This window comes from Cetorhinus maximus, chromosome 18 (assembly GCF_964194155.1).
Source record: "Cetorhinus maximus chromosome 18, sCetMax3.hap1.1, whole genome shotgun sequence".
Classification (NCBI taxonomy): Eukaryota; Metazoa; Chordata; class Chondrichthyes; order Lamniformes; family Cetorhinidae; genus Cetorhinus; species Cetorhinus maximus.
The window spans coordinates 78,475,156-78,497,490 of NC_135896.1; the positions used below are offsets into that span (position 1 = coordinate 78,475,156).

General features: G+C 42.1%; 1 protein-coding gene across 2 annotated transcripts in view; it reads left to right on the top strand.

The window, feature by feature from the left end:
• Positions 1-21,364, top strand: part of LOC144693501 (EEF1A lysine methyltransferase 3-like) — a 32,799-nt gene extending 11,435 nt beyond the window's left edge. The window contains exons 2-4 of one of the 2 annotated variants that reach the window (XM_078563350.1): positions 14,096-14,387; positions 17,206-17,317; positions 20,392-21,364. In XM_078563350.1, coding sequence (XP_078419476.1) covers positions 14,096-14,387; positions 17,206-17,317; positions 20,392-20,804 — 817 coding nt within the window. In that variant the 3' untranslated portion in view covers positions 20,805-21,364. The remainder of the gene's footprint in view (positions 1-14,095; positions 14,388-17,205; positions 17,318-20,391) is intronic. The other variant, XM_078563352.1, reaches the window with a different exon arrangement.
• The last annotated feature ends 971 nt before the right edge of the window (positions 21,365-22,335 follow it).

Below are 22,335 nucleotides of genomic sequence, written 5' to 3' on the forward strand. Positions count from 1 at the left end.
TGTCACTGGACTGGTATTCCAGAGACTCAGGGTAATGCTCTGGGACCTGGGTTTGAATCCCACCATGGCAGATGGTGAAATCTGAATTCAAGAAAAATCTGGAATTATAAGTCTGATGATGACCATGAAACCATTGTCAATTGTCATAAAAACCCATTTGGTTCACTACACTAATGCCCTTTAGGGAAGGAAATCTTCCATCCTCACCCGGTCTGGCCTACATGTGACTCCAGACCCACAGCAACGTGATTGACTCTTAGATGTGCCCTGAACAAGGGTAATTAGGGATGGACAATAAATGCTGGCCTAGTCAGTGACGCTCACATCCCATGAACGGATTTAAAAAAAATTCTCCCAGTCTGTAAATGAAAGAACAGGGAAAACACAGGCAAGGTAACCAACTACCATCCCACCATACCCCACCATTACCTCAGCTGATGAATCAGTACTCCTCCATGTTGAATACCACTTGGGAAAAGAACCTAGGGTGACAAGAGCACAGAATGTACTCTGGGTGGGGGAGTTCACTACTTCTGACCGAGCTGGCCAAGTCCTAAAAGACATTGTTGCCAGACTGGGTCTGTGACAGGTGATGACGGAACCAAAAAATGGGAAAAACCTACTTGACCTCGTCCTCACTAATCTACCTGTCGCAGATGCATCTGACCATGACAGTATCAGTAGGAGTGACCACCGCACTGCCCTTGTGGAGACAAAGTCCCGTCTTCACATTGAGGATACCCTCCACCATGTTGTGTGGCACTACCGTGCTAAATGGGATAGATTTTGAACAGATCTAGCAACTCAAAGCTGGGCATCCATGAGGTGCTGTGGGCCATCAGCAGCAGCAGAATTGTAACTTCATGGCCCGGCATATATCCCACTCCAACATTACCATCAAATCAGAAAATCAACCTTGATTAAATAAAGAGTGCAGGAGGGCATGCCAGGAGCAGGACCAGGCATACCTGAAAGTTAAGTGTCAATCTGGGTGAAGCTACAACACAGGACTAGTTGCATGCCAAACAGAGGAAGTAGCATGTGATAGACGGAGCAAAGTGATTCCACAACCAACGGATCAGATCTTAGCTCTGCTGTCTTATGACATCCAGTCATGAATGGGAAGGACAATTAAACAACTAATTGAAGGAGGAGGCTCCAAAAATATCCCCATCCTCAATGATCGGGGAGCACGACAGATCAGTGCAAAAGAAGAGGCTGAAGCATTTGCAACCATCTTCAGCCAGAGGTACTGAGTGGTTGATCCACCTCGGCCTCCTCCTGAGGACCCCAGCATCACAGATGCCAGTCTTCAGTCAATTCAATTCACTCCATGTAATATCAAGAAATTGCTGAAGGCACTGGATAATGCAAGGTTATGAGCCCTGACAACATTCTGGCAATAGTACTGAAGACTTGTGCTCCAGAGCTAGCCAAGCCCCTGGCCAAGCTGTTCCAGTACAGCTATAACACTGGCATCGACTTGACAATTTGTCAAATTTCCCAGGTATGTCCTGTCAACAAAAAGCAGGACAAATCCAACCCAGCCAATTAATGGCCCATCAGTCCACCAGGGTCACAGCTCGTGACCTCAAACATCAGCAAAGTGATGAAAAGTGTCATCGACAGTGCAATCAATCAGCAATTACTCAGCAATAACCTGCTCACGGTTTGGGTTCTGCCCGGGCCACTCTGTTCCTGACCTCATTACAGCCTTGCTACAACATGGAGAAAAGAGCTGAACTCAAGACTGCCCTTGACATCAAGGTAACATGTGTCCGAGCATGGCATCAAGGTTCCATAACAGTACAGGAATCAATGGAAACCAGGAGGAAATCTCTCCACTGGTTGGAGCCATACCTAATAAAAAGAAAAATGGTTGTGGTTGTTGGAGGTCAATCATCTCAGCCCTGGGACGTCATTGCAGGAGTTCCTCAGGGCAGTGTTCTAGATCCAACCAACTTCAGCTGCTTCATCAATGACCTTTTCTCTATCATAAGGTAAGAAGTGGGGATGTTCGTTGATGATTGCACAATGTTCAGCACTATTCACGACTCCTCAGATACTGTAGCAGTCCATGTTCTAATGCAGCAAGAACTGGGCAACATTCAGGCTTGGGATAATAAGTGACAAGTAACATTCATGCCACAAAATTGCTGGGCAATGACCATCTCCAGAAGAGAGAATTCAACCATCTCCACTTGACATTCAATGACATTACCATTGCTGATTCCCCCACTATCAACATCCTGAGGGTTACCATTGGCCAGAAACTGAATTGGATCAGCCATAGAAATAGTGTGGCTATAAGAGCAGGTCAGAGGCTAGGAATTCTGCATGGAGCAACTTAGCTTCTGACTCACCAAAGCATGTACACCACCTACAAGGCACAAGTCATTAGTGCGATTGAATGGTCTCCACTTGCCTGAATGAGTGCAGCTCCAACAACACTCAAGAATCTTGACACCATCCCGGACAAAACAGCCCACTTGATTGGCAGCCCAGCCACCACCTCCAACATCTACTCCCTCCAGCACCAATGCACAGTGGCAGCACTGTGTACCATCCACAAGGTGCACTGCAGCAACTGACCAAGGCTCCTTCGACAGCAACTTCCAAACCCACAACCACTACCACCTAGAAGGACAAGGGCAGCAGAAGCATGGGAACACCACCACCTGCAAGTTCCCCTCCAAGCCACACACCATCCTGACTTGGAACTATATCACCATCCTTTCACTGTCACTGGATCAAAATGTTGAAAGTTCCTCCCTAACAGCACTGTGGGTATACCTACAGCATGTGGACTGCAGTGGTTCAAGAAGGCAGCTCAACACCACCTTTTCAAGGGCAATTAGGGATGGGCAATAAATGCTGGCCTAGCCAGCGACACCCACATCCTATGAAAGAATATTAAGAGAAATCCACAGTTTTGATAGCTTCTATGTTGCTTTTATACTCCTGAGTGTGGTGATGAGTCGCTCCCTTTGTCTCATACGGTGTTGTCTCATAAGAGCACAGTTCCACAAGCTCCTCAATTGTGTGGAAAACACAATTGACCAATGCCAATGGATTTTCTCCACTTAATGAAATCACAGAATCTTAGAATATTTACAACACAGAAAGAGGCCATTTTCCCTGGTGTGTCTCTGCAGGCTCTGCAAAAGCAACACAACTAGTCTCGCTTAACCACCTTTTTCCCCAGAGGGCTGCATTTTACTCTTCAGATAATTATCAATTTATAAATCAATTTTTAAAGCCACTATTAAATCTGCCTCCACCCCACTCCAAGGCATTCCAGTCCTTACCATTCACTACATAAAGAGGTTTTGCTCACGTCCCCTTTGGTTCTTCTGCTATTCACCATAAATCAGTGTAATCTGGTTCTTGACCCTCCATCAAGGGAGCAGTTTCTTCTTATATGCTTTATCCAGATTTTGAACAACTTTATCAAAGCTCCTCTCAGCTTTCTCTTCTCTAAGCAGTACAATTCACGCTTCTCAAATCAAACCACATAACTGAAGTTATTTATCACTGGACTCATTCCAGTAAATCATTTCTGCATCCTCTCTAATGTAGTCACTTCCTTTCCCAAGTGTTGTGCCCAGAATTGGACAGAATACTCCAGTTGAGGCTGAACCAATATATTATAAAAGTTCCTTGTTTTTGTACTCTTTTTTCCATTGAGAAATTCCAGGATCCTATACGTCTTAACTGCTTTCTTCAACTGCCCTGCCTGCTTAGAAGCCTGCTTAGAAACATAGAAACATAGAAAATAGGAGCAGGAGGAATAGGTCATTAGGCCTTTCGAGCCTGCTCCACCATTCAATATTATCATGGCAGATCCTCTATCTCCATGCTGTACTCCCACTCTCTCCCCATACCTGTTGATGCCTTTAGAGTCGGGAAATCTATCTATTTCCTTCTTTATATTTGATCAGTGACTTGGTCTTCTCAGCCTTCTGTGGTAGAGAATTCCCCAGGTTCACCACCCTCTGAGTGAAGAAATTTCTCCTCATCTCAGTCCTAAATGGCCTATCTCGTATCCTGAGACTGAGATTCTAGAACCTCAGCCAGAGGAAACACGAACCCTGCATCCAGTCTGTCCAGCCCTGTCAGAATTTTATACATTTCAATGAGATCCCTTCTCATTCTTCTAAACTCCAGTGAATACAAGCTTAGTTTACCCAATCTCTCCACATACGACAATCCTGCCATCCCAGGAATCAGTCTGGTGAATCTTCACTGAACTCCCTCTTTAGCAAGTAAATCCTTTCTTAGGTAAGGAGATGAAAACTGCACACAGTACTCCAGGTGTGGTCTCACCAAGGCCCTGTACAGCTGCAGTAGGACATCCTTGCTCCTGTACTCAAGTCTTCTTGCAATGAAGGCCAACATACCATTTGCCTTCTTAACTACTTGCTGCACCTGTATGCTTGCTTTCAGTGCATGGTGTACAAACACACCCAGGTCCCTTTGTACATCAATATTTCCCAATTTTTCACCACTTAAGTAATACTCTGCCATTCCATTTTTTCTACAGAAGTGGATAACGTCACACTTATCCACATTATATTGCATCTGCCATGTATTTTTTCACTAACTCAACCTGTCTAAACCACTTTGAAGCCCTTAACATTCCTCACCACTCACATTCCCATCAAGTTTCATGTCATCAGCAAACTTGGAAATATTACATTTGGTTCCCTCACCCAAATCATTGACAAATATTTTGAATAGGTAGGGCCTAAGCACTGATCCCTGCAGTACCCCACTGGTCACCACCTGCTACTCTGAAAAGGACCCATTTATTCCTACTCTGTTTCCTGTCTTCTAACCAATTCTCCATCCATGCCATATATTACCCCCAGCCCCATGTGCTTTAATTTTGCACACAAACCTCTTAGGTGGGACTTTATCAAAAGCTTTCTGAAAATCCAAATATGCCACATCCACTGGTTCTCCCTTATCTATTGTGCTAGTTGCATCCTCAAAAAACTCCAGTAAGTTTGTCAAACATAATTTCCCTTTTATAAATCAGTGTTGACTTTGTCTAATCCCGTTGATATTTTCTAAGTGTATTGTTATCACATCCTTTGTAATAGACTAGCATTTTTCCTACTACTGATGCAGGCTAACCGGTCTGTCCCTGTTTTCTCCCTTTTTTAAATAGTGGGGTTACATTTGCCACCCTCAATCTGCTGGCACTGTTCCAGAATCTATAGAATTTTGGAAGATGACAACCAACGTATCCATTATTTCCATGGCCACCTCCTTTAGTGCCCTGGGATGTGTTAACTCCAATAATTGTATATAAGGGTAGAATGAACCTGAAGCTGGTGCTTTACCTCAAGCAAGTTTATTCTTCAACCAGCTCAACAAAGTAACTAATTCCTTTTCCCCAGTGGAGTGTTACTGCTGTACCCATTTATGGGAGAGCCAATACCCATCACCTGTTTTAACAATGCAATTGTCTTAACAATATAATTGTCAGGCAACAAGATAATTGTTATTGCAACTTGACAATGTAATTGCTGATACATTGACAGGACATAGACTATCAGGCCCTGGGGATTTATCAGCTTTCAGCCCCATTAATTTCTGCAGCACTTTTTTTCAGTAATACTAATTTCTTTTAATCCCTCCTTCTCACTAGATCCTTGGTTCCCCAGCATTTCTGGGAAGTTACTTGTGTCTTCCTCCATGAGGACAGAACTAAAGTAGTTGTTTAACTGCTCTGCCATTTCCTTGTTCTCTGTTATAAATTCTCCCATTTTGGACTACAAGGGACCTCCTTTGTCTTCACTAATCTTTTTCTTTTTACATATTTATAGAAGCGTTTACTGTCTGCTTTTATGTTCCTTGCAAGTTTACTCTCATACTGTACTTTTCCCCCTCTTAATCAATCTCTTGGTCCACCTTTGCGGAATTCTAAACTGCTCCCAATCCTCAGGCTTACTACTTTTTCTAGCAACTTTATGTGACTTTCCTTGGATCTAATATTATTCTCAATTTCTTTTGTTAGTCATGGTTGGGCCACTTTTCCTGCTGTCAATGATATGTGCACATATACATCTGGTCTCTCTGCTCCTGCACCTCCTTTGGAATTGCATACTTTGTTTATATTGTCTCTCTTTATTCTTCCTATCAAAATATATCGGTTCACACTTCATGCATTAAATTTCATCTGCTGTGAGCCCACCCATTGCACAAGGCTGTCTATGTCTTGTTAAAGTGTATCACTATCATCCTCACAGTTCACAGTACTTCAAAACTTTTTTCTAGCAGATTCAAAATTTGAAATTGTGCCCTGCACGTCCAAGTCTATCTCACTAATATAGGAAAAGCAGTGGTCCTAATATTGACCTTTGTATACCTCCCTCTTGTGCAAAAAAAAAATGTTCACCACTACTCTGTTTTCTGTCAATTAGCCAACTTCGTTTTCATGCTGCCACTGACCCTTTTATTCCATGGACTTCATTGACTAGCCTGTTATGTGGCAAAAGGGTGCTGGTGAGAAGTGAATGAAGCATTCTGGGAGAAGTCATCGCAGCCACCGCGACTCAGGAGGAAATCGAGGAGAAGGACTCTTGCACTCAACATGAGGAAGGGAATCCAACAGACGGCGCTGGTGAGAAGTGACTGAAGCATTCTGGGAGAAGTCATCACAGCCACCGTGACTCAGGAGGGAATCGAGGAGGACCCACTGTCAAAGAACGGAATAGCTCCAAACATTACTTGCTGCAGTGTTTCCATCCCTCCCTCCCTCCTCAAACCTAAAAAAAAAGAGAGAGAGGAAGAGGCAGTGCCTTCAGGAGTGCACCAGACCTGCCTTCTGAAAGTGGATTTTAAAGAAAAAGCAGCTGATTGGTGAGTAAATCCTGGGAGCAGACTCGGAGGGAGGAGCACCGGAGCAGTGACCTGGGGGCACAGAGTAACTGAAGCCAAAACTGAAAAAGTGACGTCACAGGAAAGCTGTGACCTGATTGGTTGGTAGGAAATCTGCACCAAATTTGAAAAAAAAACACTGCAAAGCTAATTAATTAATTATCTAAGTAGAGATGGCTGGGCAGGTGATGTGCTGTAGCTGTATGATACGGGAGCTGGCAGATCCCATTGTGAGCCGCAGTGACCACATCTGCAGCAAGTGTTGGTTGCTGGAGGAACTCCGGCTCAGAATTGATGAGCTGGAGTCCGAGCTCCGGACGCTGCGGCACATCCGGGAGGGGGAGAGTTACCTGGATGCTTTGTATCAGGAAGCGGTCAAACCCGGTAGATTAAGTACCTCAAGTCCGGTCAATGGCCAGGGTCAGCAGGGTGTGACTGCAAGTGAGGCAGGTAGAGGGATCCTGTGTTCAGGAACAGAGGAGCCTCAGCTCTTGACCTTGTCCAACAGATACGAGGTACTTGCTCCCTGTGTGGATGAGGAAGAGGGCTGTAGGGAGGATGAGCCAGGATGAATTTTTTTTAGATATATAAAGGGTAAGAGAGAGGCAACAGTGGGCATTGGGCTGCTGGAAAATGACGCTGTTGAAGTAGTAGTGGGGAACAAAGAAATGGAGGAGGAACTGAATAGGTACTTTGTGTCAGTCTTCACAGTGGAAGGCACAAGTGACATCCCCAAAGTTCAAGAGAGTTGGGGGGCAGAGGTGAGTATGGTGGCCATTACCAAGGAGAAGGTGCTAGGAAAACTGAAAGGCCTGAAGGTGGATAAATCACCTGGGCCAGATGGATTACACCCCAGAGTTCTGAAGGAGATAGCTGAAACGATAGTGGAGGCGTTAGTGGTGATCTTTCAGGAATCACTGCTGTCAGGGACGGTCCCAGAGGAACGGAAAATCGCTAATGTAACCCCCCTGTTTAAGAAGGGAGTGAGGCAAAAGACGGGAAATTACAGGCCGATTAGCCTGACCTCGGTCGTTGGTAAGATTTTAGAGTCCATTATTAAGGATGAGATTTCAGAATATTTGAAAGTGCATGGTAAAATCAGGCAAAGTCAGCATGGTTTCATCAAGGGGAGGTCATGCTTGACAAATCTGTTAGAATTCTTTGAGGAGGTAATGAGTAGGTTAGACAAAGGAGAGCCAATGGATGTTATCTACTTGAACTTCCAGAAGGCCTTTGACAAGGTGCCGCACAGGAGGTTGCTCAGTAAGATAAGAGCCCATGGTGTTAGAGGCATGGATAGAAGATTGGCTGTCTGTCAGGAGGCAGAGTACCACAGGGATAAAGAGGTCCTTCTCAGGATGCGGTCGGTGACTAGTGGAGTTCCGCAGGGGTCAGTGTTGGGACCACAACTTTTCACTTTATACATTAATGATCTAGATGAAGGAACTGAGGGCATTCTGGCTAAGTTTGCAGATGATACAAAGATAGGTGGAGGGACAGTAGTATTGAGGAGGTGGGGAGGCTGCAGAAGGATTTGGACAGGTTAGGAGAATGGGCAAAGAAGTGGCAGATGGAATACAACGTGGGGAAGTGTGAGGTCATGCACTTTGGTAGGAAGAATAGAGGCATAGACTATTTTCTAAATGGGGAGAGAATTCAGAAATCTGGAGTGCAAAGGGACTTGGGAATCCTAGTCCAGGATTCTCTTAAGGTTAACTTGCAGGTTGACGCGGTAGTTAGGAAGGCAAATGCAATGTTGGCATTTATTTCAAGAGGACTAGAATATAAAAGCAGGGATGTGCTGCTGAGGCTTTATAAGGCTCTGGTCAGACCACATTTAGAATATTGTGAGCAATTTTGGGCCCTGTATCTCAGGAAGCATGTTCTGGCCCTGGAGTGGGTCCAGAGGAGGTTCACGAGAATGATCCCAGGAATGAAAGGCTTAACATATGAGGAACGTTTGAGGACTCTGGGTCTATACTCGATGGAGTTTAGAAGGATGAGGGGGGATCTGATTGAAACTTAGAGTACTGAAAGGCCTGGATAGAGGGGACGTGGGGAAGATGTTTCCATTAGTAGGAGAGACTAGGACCCAATGGCACAGCCTCAGAGTAAAGGGAAGACCTTTTAGAACAGAGATGAGGAGAAACTTCTTTAGCCAGAGAGTGGTGAATCTATGGAACTCATTGCCACAGAAGGCTGTGGAGGCCAGGTCATTGAGTGTATTTAAGACCGAGATATATAGGTTCTTGATTGGTAAGGGTATCAAAGGTTACGGGGAGAAGGTGGGAGAATGGGGTTGAGAAACGTATCAGCCATGATTGAATGGCGGAGCAGACTCGATGGGCCGAATGGCCTAATTTCTGCTCCTATGTCTTATGGTCTTATGGTCTTATAAAATGTGTTTTGCAAGTTCATGTGCACTGCATCAACTACATTACCCTCTCTGTTACCTCATCAAAAACTCAATGAAGTTAGTTAAACATGATTTTCCTTTAACAAACCCATGCTGTCTGTCTTTAATTAATCCTCATTTGTTCAAGTGACTGTTGATTTTGTCCTAGATTATCATTTCTAAAAACTCTCCACCACTGGGGTTAAATCAACTATCTATAGTTGCTGGGCTTATCCTTACATTTTTTTGAAAATGGTATATCATTTTCAATTCTCCAGTCCTCTGGCAGCACCGCTGTACCGAAACAGGATTTGAAGATTTTGACTAGTGCCTCTGCAATTTCTAACCTTACTTACCTCAGTATCTACAGATGCATCTGCTCTGGTCCTGTTACTTATAAACTTTAAGTACAGCCACGCTTTCTAACAGCTCCTTGTCATCAATTTTCAGTCCATCTAGTGTCTCATCCACATCCCCTTTCACTATGGCATGGGCAGCCTCTTCCTTGGTTGAGACAGATGCAAAGTACTCATTTAGTAATGACATTTCTAGCTAACTAATGGCACTTCCTGCACATGTGGTTGCCAGAACACGAACAGTGTTCTTGAGTTCCCATATTGAACAGGATGGGCACCTCATGGGACTGAGGTGTCCTGCCGTGTCTCTATCTATTATGCTATTAATTGACTTAACAGAAATAAACTTACAGCTTAAATAAATAGATGATTAATGTTTCTTCATGAACTTCAAAAATCTATTTCAAAATCTCAAATATGGAATGATAGCTTGTGACTTTCACCTCCAATGGATGAACAAATTGGGCCATGACAGTTACTGGCTGCAATTACGCTGTAAGAATACATGTTACCATGCAAAATGGTCACTCATGCATTATTCAGTCAGGTTTACATCAGCATTGTAGACAAATTAGCAAGTAACCTTCACTTTTCAGCATCATGGCAACAACAACTTGTAATTATGTATCATCTTTAACATAATAAAACATTCCTTGCACTTCCAAAGGGCATTATAAAACAAATTATGAGACCAAGTCACCTGTGACGATATTAGGGCAGATGATTGAATACCTTGTCAAAGAGGTAAATTTTAAGGAGTATCTTAAATGAGGAAAGGAAGGTAGAGAGGCAAAAGGTTTAAGGAGGCCCAGGCAGTTGAAACCGTGGCCACCAATACCGGAAGGATTAAAATTGGAGATGCATAAGAGGACAGAATTAGAAGAGTGCAGATATCACAGAGTGTTGTGGGGCTAGAGGAAATTATAGAGATAGGGAGGGGTGATTCCATGAAGGAGTTTGAAAGCAAGAATGAGCATTAATTCACTTAACCAGGACTCAAGAAAGACAGTGAGCACAGGAATGATGGATGAAGCGGACATTTTGCTAAGTTGACCATGGCCAGCAGAGTTTTGAATGACATCGAGTTTATGGAGTGTAAAACTTGGGTGGCTGGCAGGGAGGGTGTTGGAATAGTCAAGTTTGCGATAACAAATGCGTGGATGAGGCCGGGAAGGGCGGCGTGGGGGTGTTGGGGAAGTTGGGCAATGTTACAGAGGTGAAAATAGGCAGATTTAGTGATTGCATTGATTTGTTTGGAAGCCAATCTCACGGTCAAAGATGACACCAAGGTTGTGAACAATCAGGTTTGGTCTCAGGCATTTGCCAGGGAGAGGGGCCGAGTTAGTGGCTAGGGATTGGAGATTGTTGTGAGAGCTGAAGGCAATGGTTTTGGTGCCTCCAATATTTAGCTAGAGGAAATTTCTACTTATCCAGTGCTAGATGTCAGACAAGCATTCTAACTATTTCAAGACAATCGAGAGTTTTCCCCCACCCACTGTAAATGGCTTTATACTTCAAACAGGCTAAAGACGCACATATTCCTGTATAAGATAATGCAAGCATAAGAAAAGGCCCACATATACTTGGAAGTTCAAGTTTGGGCTGTAGGTTCAGCAGGGTCCTTTGGAGAGTCTAAAAATGACTCAAATGCTCTCTGTACCCCTGCAGTGTTCCAGTAACCAATTTGTTATTATAAATTCCTTTGAAATAAACACAAATAAAATGTAACGTGGTATAGTGGACAATTATAATTTTAACAGTCACTTTGAGCATCGGCAAAACCAGCATCCCATGGCTATCTTTTCCACCGGAGCTTTTTAACAGTATGTGCACCTTTACGATAATATAAAATAAATAATCTCTCCCAGTCTTTTTCCTCATCGCTTTGTTCTACAATTCAGTTATTTGTGATCTTTCAACATATATAATTATTCTTCCTCTCAGACATTTTTATTAGTTCCATCTGTATATTTTTTGGGCCCTCTTATTCTCTTTTTCCTGTTGCCACTTGTCCGTTTGATTTCCCCTTCTTTTGGACACTCTGGGCCGAATTTTAACTCTGTGAGTGAATGGATTTTGAGTGAGTTAAAATCTCATCCTCTATTTCTCCTTGTGCGGCATCTGAGTGATTTGAGACCCCTTGATTGCTCTTTTCCTGCCCCTGATTCTCCCATTGGAGCGTCTGGTTCTTGATTTGTTGCTTCGACTTCTTCCTTTACTGCTTCTAACTTGTCTTTTGATGCCTCTTATTCTTTTTTGAACCATCTTCTTCTCCTTTTGCTCCCTTTGAGCATCCTTTTGGAACCTCTGATTCTCCATTTGCTGCTTCTGATTTCTGCTTTGTTCTGTCTGTCCATTTGGATTCTCGGATTCTCCACTTTGACCCTTTCTTCTTATTTTGGCCCTTCTGTTTGTCGTCGTGATACATCCATTTCTCCTTTTAATGCTTCTAATTCTCCTTTTGGATCCTGTGGCTTTAGTTTTGTTGCTTCTAATTCTGTTTTTCCTGCCTTTGATTCTCCATTTGGTCTCTGTGACTACTTTTTCTGCTTCTAAATTTCCTTTCCTGCCTTTGAGTGTCCTTTTGGATCCTTCTAGTCCTATTTTGCACTCTTGTTTTGTTTCCTTGTGCTGTTTCTGATTCATCTTTTTGAGTCCCTGTTTCTCCTCTTCCGCTGTTGATTCTCTTTTTGGACTCATTAATTCTCCTTTGCGATCTCTGATTCATCTTTACAAGTCTCTGTTTTACCTTTTGGACCATCTAATCCTCCAATTGAACACTCTGATTGCCTTTTGAATCTTTCGATTTATCTTGTGTTGCTACTTTATGCCTATTGAACTGTCTAATTGTCCTTTGGGGTCTTTTGATTCTCATTATTTGTCCCTTTAGTTCTCCTTTTAGTGCCTCCGCTGGCTTCTCTCTTATCTATCTCTCTTTCACATTGAAGTATATACTTCATCTGAACAACCTAGAAATCTTATTGTTTCTTATGCTATTTGCTGCACGAATATAGACCAAGAATGGCTGCTCAAAAACAAGCTATTTCATTACCCAGCCACCAGATTTAGCTCAGCACTTTACCATTATTCAACTAGTATACCTGATAATCTGGTTTCTTCCAGCTACAAGGCCAGCACTACAAATAAGACTCTTTAGCTAACTATTGTAAAATTCATGTTATTTAGCCATAAATAAACTATTTTGAATTTGCAAATATATTTGTCCTTATAACAAAATGTATAATTTCAACAAACTTTTAAATTCTAATGGGAAAAATTGCATATACTGTAAATGTAAATACCACTAAGTTCAAAAGCTGTCAGCAAAATCCAAGGTTGTTCTTATAGTTATTTATAACTATGATCATGTTAATTAAGCATAATGTGCATTATGTTGTGAGTCTTGATCGAGGTATTTACAGACTCTCTTTAAACAAAATGAGTGAACTAGAAGCTGTGCAAGGATTAAGATGGTAGAAGCGCAATCAGATGCAAAAAGATTTATTTGTGCCTGGGGGGTGAGCCAGACATTGGCAAATGGCATATAATTTCAATAAACATATTGTTAGATGTGTTAATAGGGCCAACACGGAATACATGTTATAAGTTTTAGGGAGCATTACTGAAAGAGAGAATAAAGATTTTGGTGTTATTGTGCACAGATCACTCAAGATTCATGATCAAATTAGGAAAAGTGTAGCTAAGTATTTGGTTGTATCAATATAAATTGCAGTATAAATCAAAGGACACCATTTTTTCATTACTTTGGTCAGTTTTGGTGACATAGTGGCCTTGGAAAAGGCCCAGAGGAGAGCTACAAGAATGATTCCTATCTGAAAGAGCCTAAGCTAGTCGGATGGGCCAAATACGACATTGATCTATTTACTATAAAATTGTGTGTCCTGATAGAGACCTATAAAATCATTTTTAAAAACTGGATAGTGCACCCATTAATAGATTATTTGAGTGTAATGGATAGGAGAAATGAGTTTAAATTATGTAAGAGTGGGAATACACTGAGTATTAGGTGTTTTTCCTTTTCCCATTGGATAGTAAGCCTCTTCCTGCATGCCTTGAGGAGGCAGGTGGACTCATTCTTAATTAGGATAAGGATCTCTTCACATTAAAGTTGTCTTAAGTTGCCTTTATTGATAGCACTTACTCTAGGTGATCTCTTGGATTGATTTTGATCAATGGGCAGTTGGGAATGGGGGTGTGGACGTATAATTTTTCAGTGTTTATCTGTTACTCGGCCTGATTATTTCTCTGCTTTTTGCTTCTCCTAGGAGATACAAACAATTGGTGGAAGAGGTTATGGTGGGTGGGGTGCTGTGATGGGGTGTGATTGACCATGATACACCACACATTATGAATAGGGGGGACAGGCTTGATGAACAAGCTGGTATTTTCCTGCCCATCAATTTGGTATGTAAACATTTCATGATTTTTCAATCAGGCAAGCTCGTACAAGTGGAACTCCAACTGATGCTGACCCGAATCAGGCAGCAGACCAGAATCTCTCCACTGATCAGAAGAGAACCACCAGCAAGCAGGGAAGTTTGAGGGGAAAATTGGCGAAGATGGTGAACTTCCAGCACCAAATTCCTGGTGGCCCTTCCAGCGCGATTGACTGGTTCGTTCCACATCCTCACATTTACGAAAAGCAGTTCAAGTTCTGCGGACACCTTCTAAACATTGCTCGATACTTCGGTGGCAATCTGGGATTCTCTGCCTCTATCTGGGAAGCTGTAAGTCACTTGGCATCAATGCCAGTCCATTGGTTGGGCTGGAAGAAATTATTCTGCCATGATTCAGATGTTAATAAGGACACTTATTTTTGTGAATTAATCTTTGTGTGTTTCTATGTTTTACTATTGCAAAGGTCTTCTCTGGTAGAGAGTTGAGGCTTGGGATTATTTTACACAGTATATAGGGGGCGAATAAGCTCTTGCTGATAGCTTGCCTTGTGTTCTTGTTATATTCAAATGTCTGTAGGATATTGCACAGTAATGCACTACAGCTGACTCTGTCCTTTCCACACCTGATCACATTAAAAGGGCATAGGAACAGGAGTAGGCATTCAGCCACTCAGGCATGTTCCTCCATTCTATTAGGCTATAGCTGATCCAATATTTTAGCTTCATTTACCCTACTTTTTTCCATATCTCTTGACATCTTAACTTTCCAAACATCTATGAGCTCAGTATTGAGAATTTCAATTGACCCATACCTGTGCCCTTCTGGAGGAGAGTTACAGATGTCCACTACACTTTATGCAAATAAAATGTTTCCTGATTTCATACATAACTGACCTAGCTCATTTTAAGACTAAACCTCCTGTTATGTTTATATTCCTGAATCAGCCACTGGTTTAACTATGGGAGATCTGACTGATTTTCCTTTCATCAACCAAGGGGTGCTTAGGTGAAATGTATCACTCCTGGTTCCACCATGCCTGAGATAGGTTCTATTCTTGGTCCATACCAAATTGTACTGTGATCCTCAAGGTCTTTTGTGACAGTGTAAATAGATCTCCTCTTCAAGCATCATCCTCTACCTATCAGAACAACCACAATCACTACCATTCTAACAAAATCAGTCTTAGCTTGCAATAGCTAAACATTGGGAATATTAAACTTATCATCGTTGGCCTATCATAAATTCTATGCCACCCTTACTGACTTTAGCTCCTTATCAGGCCAGTGACCAGGCTGAACCAGCCAGTTCCCGACCTCTGCATCATCAAGCTGAGTTTCCGATCACACCCTGTTCATCACAAAGACTGCTTAGTCACACCACATAAAACATCAACCATCTCCCATTCTACCCTCATACATGCCTAAGATACCTTCAGGTTCGATTACTTCAATCCTTTCCTTGCAGGCCTCCAATCCTCTAGAAATGCCAGCTCATCTACAACTCTGCTACTTATGTATCCATCCTCCCGGTCCACAATCATCTACATTGATTACAGACAACAACCGCCACATCCCCACCAACCACAACCACCATGGCCTCCTGGTCCTTGTGTTTAAACCCCATGACCACAGCACTCGTCCATAATCACTTTAATCCTAAACCTACCTCATGAGCTTCCCTGACCTTCTGACACTGGCCGCCTGTGCATTGCTGCCTCCTGCCCTTCAGTCCAGCAATGCCAATGATTCTTCAGTTGCCTTGACTGCGTGTTCTGAATCCACTAGGAAGTGTGTGAGTTTGATGGGGTAAGAACAGCTGCCATCTCAAGTTTCCTTACTCTTTCTAGTGGGAGAGTAAGAATGAGAACCACATTCCCACCACCTGCGCTCCTTACCCCCCCCACACTTGGCTAAAAAAATAAAAGCCCATGGAATCCAGGGGAATGTAGCAAGCTGGATAAAAAATTGGCTCAGTGGCAGGAAACAAAGGGTAATTGTTGATGGGTGTTTTTGTCACTGGAAGGCTGATTCCATTGGGGTTCACAGGGCTCCTTACTAGTTCCCCTGCTTTTTGTGGTATCTATTAACGATTTGGATGTAAATGTAGGGGCCATGATGAGCAAGTTTGCAGATGACACAGAAATTGGCTGCATGGCTGATAGTGAGGAGATAGCTGTAGACTGCAGGAAGGTGTCAATGGACTGGTCAGGTGGGAAGAAAAGTGGGAAATGGAAATCAACCTGGAGAAGTGTGAGGTGATGCATTTGGGGAAGTCAAACAAGGCAAAGAAATTAATTAACAATTAATTAAACAATTAATGAGAGAATACAGAGAGGTGTAGAGGTAGTGAGGACCTTGGAGTGAATGTCCACAGGTCCCTGGAGGAAGCAGTACAGGTCGATAAGGTGGTTAAAAAGATATATGGAATCCTTTCCTTTATTAGCTGAGGTATAGAATATAAGAGCAGAGAGGTTATGCTGGAATTGTATAAATCATTAGTTAGTCCACAACTTTAGTACTTTGCGCAGTTCTGGTCACCTCATTACAGAAAGGGTGTAATTGCACTAGAGAGGGTACAGAGGAGATTTATGAGGATGTTGCCAGGACTGGGAAAATGCAGATCTGAGGAAAGGTCGGATAGGTTGGGATTGTTCTCCTTGGGACAGAGGAGGCTGAGGGGAGATTTGATTGAGATGCACAAAATTGTGCGGTACCTGGATAGAGAGGATGGGAAAGGCCTATTTACCTTAGCAGAGAGGTCAGTGACTAGGGGGCATAGAATTAAAGTGATTGGTAGAAAGATTAGAGGGGAGATGAGGAAAAATGTTTTCACCCAGAGGATAGTAGGATCTGGAACTCACTGCCTGAAAGTGTAGTAGGGGCAGAAACCCTCAACTCATTTAAAAGGTGCTTGGATATGCACCTCAAGTTGTGTAACCTGCAGGGATGTGGACCAAGCGCTGGAAAGTAGGATTAGACTGGGTAGTTCATTTTTCGGCTGGTGTGGACACAGTGGGCCAAGTGGCCTCTTTCTGTGTCGTAAACGTTCTATGATTCTATGACTTGCCTCACCATTATTACTACAATGCTTTTCATCATGTTTTTCAATTAATTAATTCTAACATGAGAGTTTGACCTTTTTTTCCAGGCTCTTGTTCTTTGTCAGTACTTTGAACAGGAGAAGATAAATTTTTCTGGGAGGAAGGTGATTGAACTGGGTTCTGGAACTGGAATTGTGGGGATTCTAGCTGTTCTGCTGGGTGAGTTAAAGGGTAACTGTGAACTTATGTTGTTAATGTAAAAAAATGTGCAATGATGAAGGAGGTCTTATATTGTACGTACATACATGCACACACACACTCTATAGGCTTTACTGATGACTAGTGTGAATGAAAACTCTAGACCTGCATGTTCTGGAAGTTACTCCATCTACTTAAGTGAAATATTCACTATATCAACTGTCTATGTAAAGACAAGGAAGTGTGGTATTTTCACAGAGGGATGGTCATCACCATTCAAGTAGATCTGTATAATATAAATTTACTCCAGTGTGAAAATCTACCTTTTGCTATCTTCGCACTCAGTGCCACCCTCAATAATCACAGTCAGTGCCATAGTCAACATCACACTCACTATCCTACACAGCATCACACTCCGTGTCACCTTCAGTATCATACTCAGTGTCACATTCCTGTGTCAGTGTCACTTCACAGTCCATGAAGGTGTAGAAGGTCCACAAGAAATGGAGAACAATAAAATCCCATCTAAACTACGAATTTATGAAAATCGGCAGTTAGAGAAAGATTCTCAATCCAACATGCTGGTCCAACCAAAGGATTTACGTGATTATTCACTCATGGCCTCTGGAATTCCACTAAGATGTTTATCTTTTTGTTCTCACACAGCAGGCTGCCTGTTTTCACACTTCGCTTAAATTACTGCTTGAGTTTTAGCTTTTGACCATTTGGTTCCTTTAGATAAAATAAAAACCTCAATAAAAACCTTTGGTATATAAATGCCCAAACCACAGTTCCCCATCAATTTTTTTTAAAATTCATTTATGGGATGTGGGCATCGCTGGATAGGCCAGCATTTATTGTCCATCCCTAACTGCCCTTGAGAAGGTTGTGGTGAGCTGCCTTCTTGAACCGCTGCAGTCCATGTGGTATAGGTACACCCAAAGTGCTGTTAAGGAGGGTGTTCCAGGATGGTGAGTGGCTTGGAGGGGAACTTCCAGATGGTGATGTTCCCATGTGTCTGCTGCCCTTGTACTTCCAGATGGTAGTGGTAATGGGTTTGGAAAGTGCTGACTAAGGAGGATTGGCAAGTTCCTGTAGTGCATCTTGTAGATGGTACATACTGCTGCTATTGTGTGTCAGTGATGGAGGGAGTGGATGTTTATGGATGGGGTGCCAGTCAAGTGGGCTGCTTTATCCTAGATGGTGTCAAGCTTCTTGAGCGTTGTTGGAGCTGCACTCATCCAGGCAAGTGGAGAGTATTCCATCACACTCCTGACTTGTGCCTTATAGATGGCGGATAGTTGCCTCCAGGCACTCCTAACAGGTCATGTTACAAACAAAGTTAAAGTATAGCTCAGTATAAACACTATATAACAAAACTCTAATTTGCAATGTTTTGAAAGTCACTTAAAAAGACAGAGGATTGCAAAGTCACATAAAATGCAATAAAGTGTATAGTCAGTCAATAATTAGTATGTAATTTAGTTCTTGTTAATTAGCAAACAAAAGGGGAAAATAAATTTAAAGAATCCCAGGATTCTTACAACACCCACAGACCAAATGACCAGAACCATACCTACACATATGCAGACATACATATGCACACATATTAAAATACACGCACAAAAATGCAACACATATATGCATATGCACATGCATAAACAGACATCCATGCACATAATATACACAAACATATAGACATGCATGCATATACATGTATGCATCCACCTACTACAGTGTTTCCCGCATAAAAACAGTGATTCTATGTTTAAATAAATCACTGGCTGCTGGTGTGAGAATGCAATCTCCTTTAATTTGCGAATGACATTGATTTGAGGAGACCCTTTACGGGAAAAGCACTGCTTTGAACAGTTTAAATGTTTTTGGCTCTGTCTTGAATCCAACTTTACAGGAATGTTCTCTCAGTAGATATTAATAACACCTGCAGTAATGCTACACTGCAACCTATTTAAAAATATAGTGTGACAAGGACAGCTGGGGACAGAAGATCAGTACTTAAGTAAATTGTTTTCTATGTTCTTTTAATTCAACACCAAGCCCATGGAATTTGATCATAAGAGTCTTAATGGACCAGCATTAACTTCCTAAATGTGTGAATATTTGAATTGTTGTCTCCATCTGCTGTTAAACACAACAAAATGCTGAATTCTAAAGAATACATTTGCGTGCCTGAGTACTTCAAGGACAAGTACAGGAACAAATTCCTTCCTGGTTAATTTTACACTGTTTTTGAAGAGAGTAATTAGATACACTAAAATAAAAACATCCTGTAGTTTTAAGGGCTTTTGCCACATTATCACTTGCAGATAATGTACAGTGGTGTACTTGAGAAAATGCATTGCAGCAATAACTAAATGCTGCCATCAGAAGATAATTTCTGTAAGATTTATTTTGATAGCAGAAAGTCAGTAATACAATATAATAGCACTAGCCTGATCCTTTGACCAGGATCTTTCTGGGAGTGGGGAGAATCATAAAATAGATAGGTACTTCACAGAAGGAGGCTACTTGGCTCATTATTGCTGTGCTGGCTCTGAGTAGCTAACCAGTCAACCCAAACTGCCTGCTTGTTCCCCATGGTTCTGCATTTTTTCCATTTACAATGACATAACCAATATTGTTTGGAGTATTGTGTCAACACAAATTGCCCTGATAAACATAGGTTTACTGACTGTTCATCTATGAGCAGAAGGATAATCCACAGCTAAGTATTATAGACTGGTTGACTTTTGCCACACTAACATAGCTTTTGTTTGGATAAATCATATTCCACTTGGTTCAGTTGCAAAGCTGGGTTATAGCCAGCCTCCATGGTGAAAATATGATGGCTTGAGTTCAGCACATTTTAGCCATTCTGACAGCTCAGATTGCCAGCCTGGCACAGGCCCTCTGCTTCAGAATTCTATGTATAACCAACCTCATATGTCTGTCTGAGTGATATCAATGTACGGTGCTACCCTCCTATGTAGAAGACTTTATGCTTTTGGCTTCTGTGACCACGATCGAGCAGCAGGTTTGTGATCGACTTGTAGAATAAATGGGCATTAATAACATATTTTCACTCTTTTTGTCAGGTGGCGATGTTACTATGACAGACAAAGAGAACGTGTTGCATCAAATAGAACACAATGTCTCCACCAACATCCCCTCTACCTTGAGGCATCATTCAAAGGTCTGTGCCCTTTCCTGGGGTAAGGACCACATAAATTTTCCTACCGACTACGACTTCATCCTGGGTTCAGATATTGTGTATACCTCCCTTACCTATTCCTTGCTGTTAAAGACTCTGCTCCATCTGTCCAATGATCCAACCATCATTTACCTCTCTTCAAAATTACGAAGAGGGAACCATTCCATTCATTTCCACGAGGAGTTTTTACCTAAGCATTTCAATTGCCAACTTGTTCACAGAGTTGAGGACAAAGATATTAATGTGTATAAGATTAGCAAATTGAGTCCAAGGAGGAAAGATGACCTTCTGATGTAGAATCATAGAATTGTACAACACGAAGGAAGCCATTTGGCCCATCATGCCCGTGCCAGCTCTTTGATAAAGTTAGCCCCACTCCACCGCTATGTAGGAAGGTGGATCTTTGTTTGATGTGGACTTGGTTCATAAAAGCATTTCTTTGTTGACTACCCTTGCAAAAATACATTTGAAAAGTATTTAACATCCTGCTGTTTTAATTTGCTTCTCTTAAATTTTCCCCTTTACCCCATGGATGCCAGTGCCCTAACCACAGCTGCTAAGGGCAATGTTCTCCCTCTGACTGTGATCCTGAGGGATGCCCTGAAGTTGTGAAAGGTACTATATAAAAACAAATATTTATTTTCTTTTACTGGGATTCTGAGACTGCATTTTACACTAGGCTGCTCCTATTGGTTTTGTGATATTGAACTACGTTTGAGCTAAACTGCATTGAACCCAGTTAATGCTGTGCCATAGTGATTTTGGTGTGAGTTTTATTTTTGTCTAATGGTTACATTAAGATATGTATCACACTTCAGTGTCTAGGAGTGAAATAAAATAAATGTTATGCAAGACAATTATGCTAACTGTCTTCTGTTTAGTTGTTAATATCCCAAAGTGAATGCAATTGTAATTGAACCAGTCCTATGCTTCACTGAATCTCAAGGCAGCATCCCTCTAGTTGTTAGCATGTACACCATTTCACATGACTGGAAAAAGTCTTTGTGAAAAACATTTTCACATGATTACATAGTGTCGTCAGAGCAATTCTTCATTGATTGACTACTGCTGGTTTGCATTAGCTCAGTGAGTTTTTGACACAAAATTTGAGGGTCGTAAGTCTTTGGAACGCTCTTCCTCAAAAGATAGTGGAAGCAGAGTCTTTGAATATTCTTAAGGCAGAGGTAGATAGATTCTTGATAAGCAAGGGTTGAAAGGTTATGGGGGTAGGTGGGAATGTGGAGCTGAGGTTATAATCAGATCAGCTATGATCTTATTAAATGGCGCAGCAAGCTTAAGGGGCCGAGTGGCCTACTCCTGTTCCTAATTCACATGTTCGCATTACATTCCAAAGCTGTCTGTAATGCACACCAGAAACTTCATTAATGCCTCCTAACAAGCCTAAATGTAGGGGAAGTCTCAGCTGAAATACAAAATAGTTTCTTGTCCTTCAGTGGTGTTCCTCTTGCAGTCATTGGCCAGAATCATAGAGCATACAGCACAGAAGACAGCCGTTCAGCCCATCAAGCCTGTGCCAGTTCTTTGAAAGAGCTATCCAATTAGATCCACTCCCTTACTCTGCCCCCGGCAGATTTCTTTTTCCCTTTTCAGGTATTTATCCAATTCACTTTGGAAAGTTAATGTTGAATTTGCTTCCATCGCCCTTTCAGGGACAGCATTCCAGATCATGACAACTTGCTGTGTATTTTTTTTCTCATAGAATAATAGAATCATAGAATAGTTACAGCATAGAAGGAGGGTATTTGGCCTGCCATGTCCGTGCCAGCTTTCTGCAAGAGCATCTCAATAGTCCTTCTCCGCAACCCAT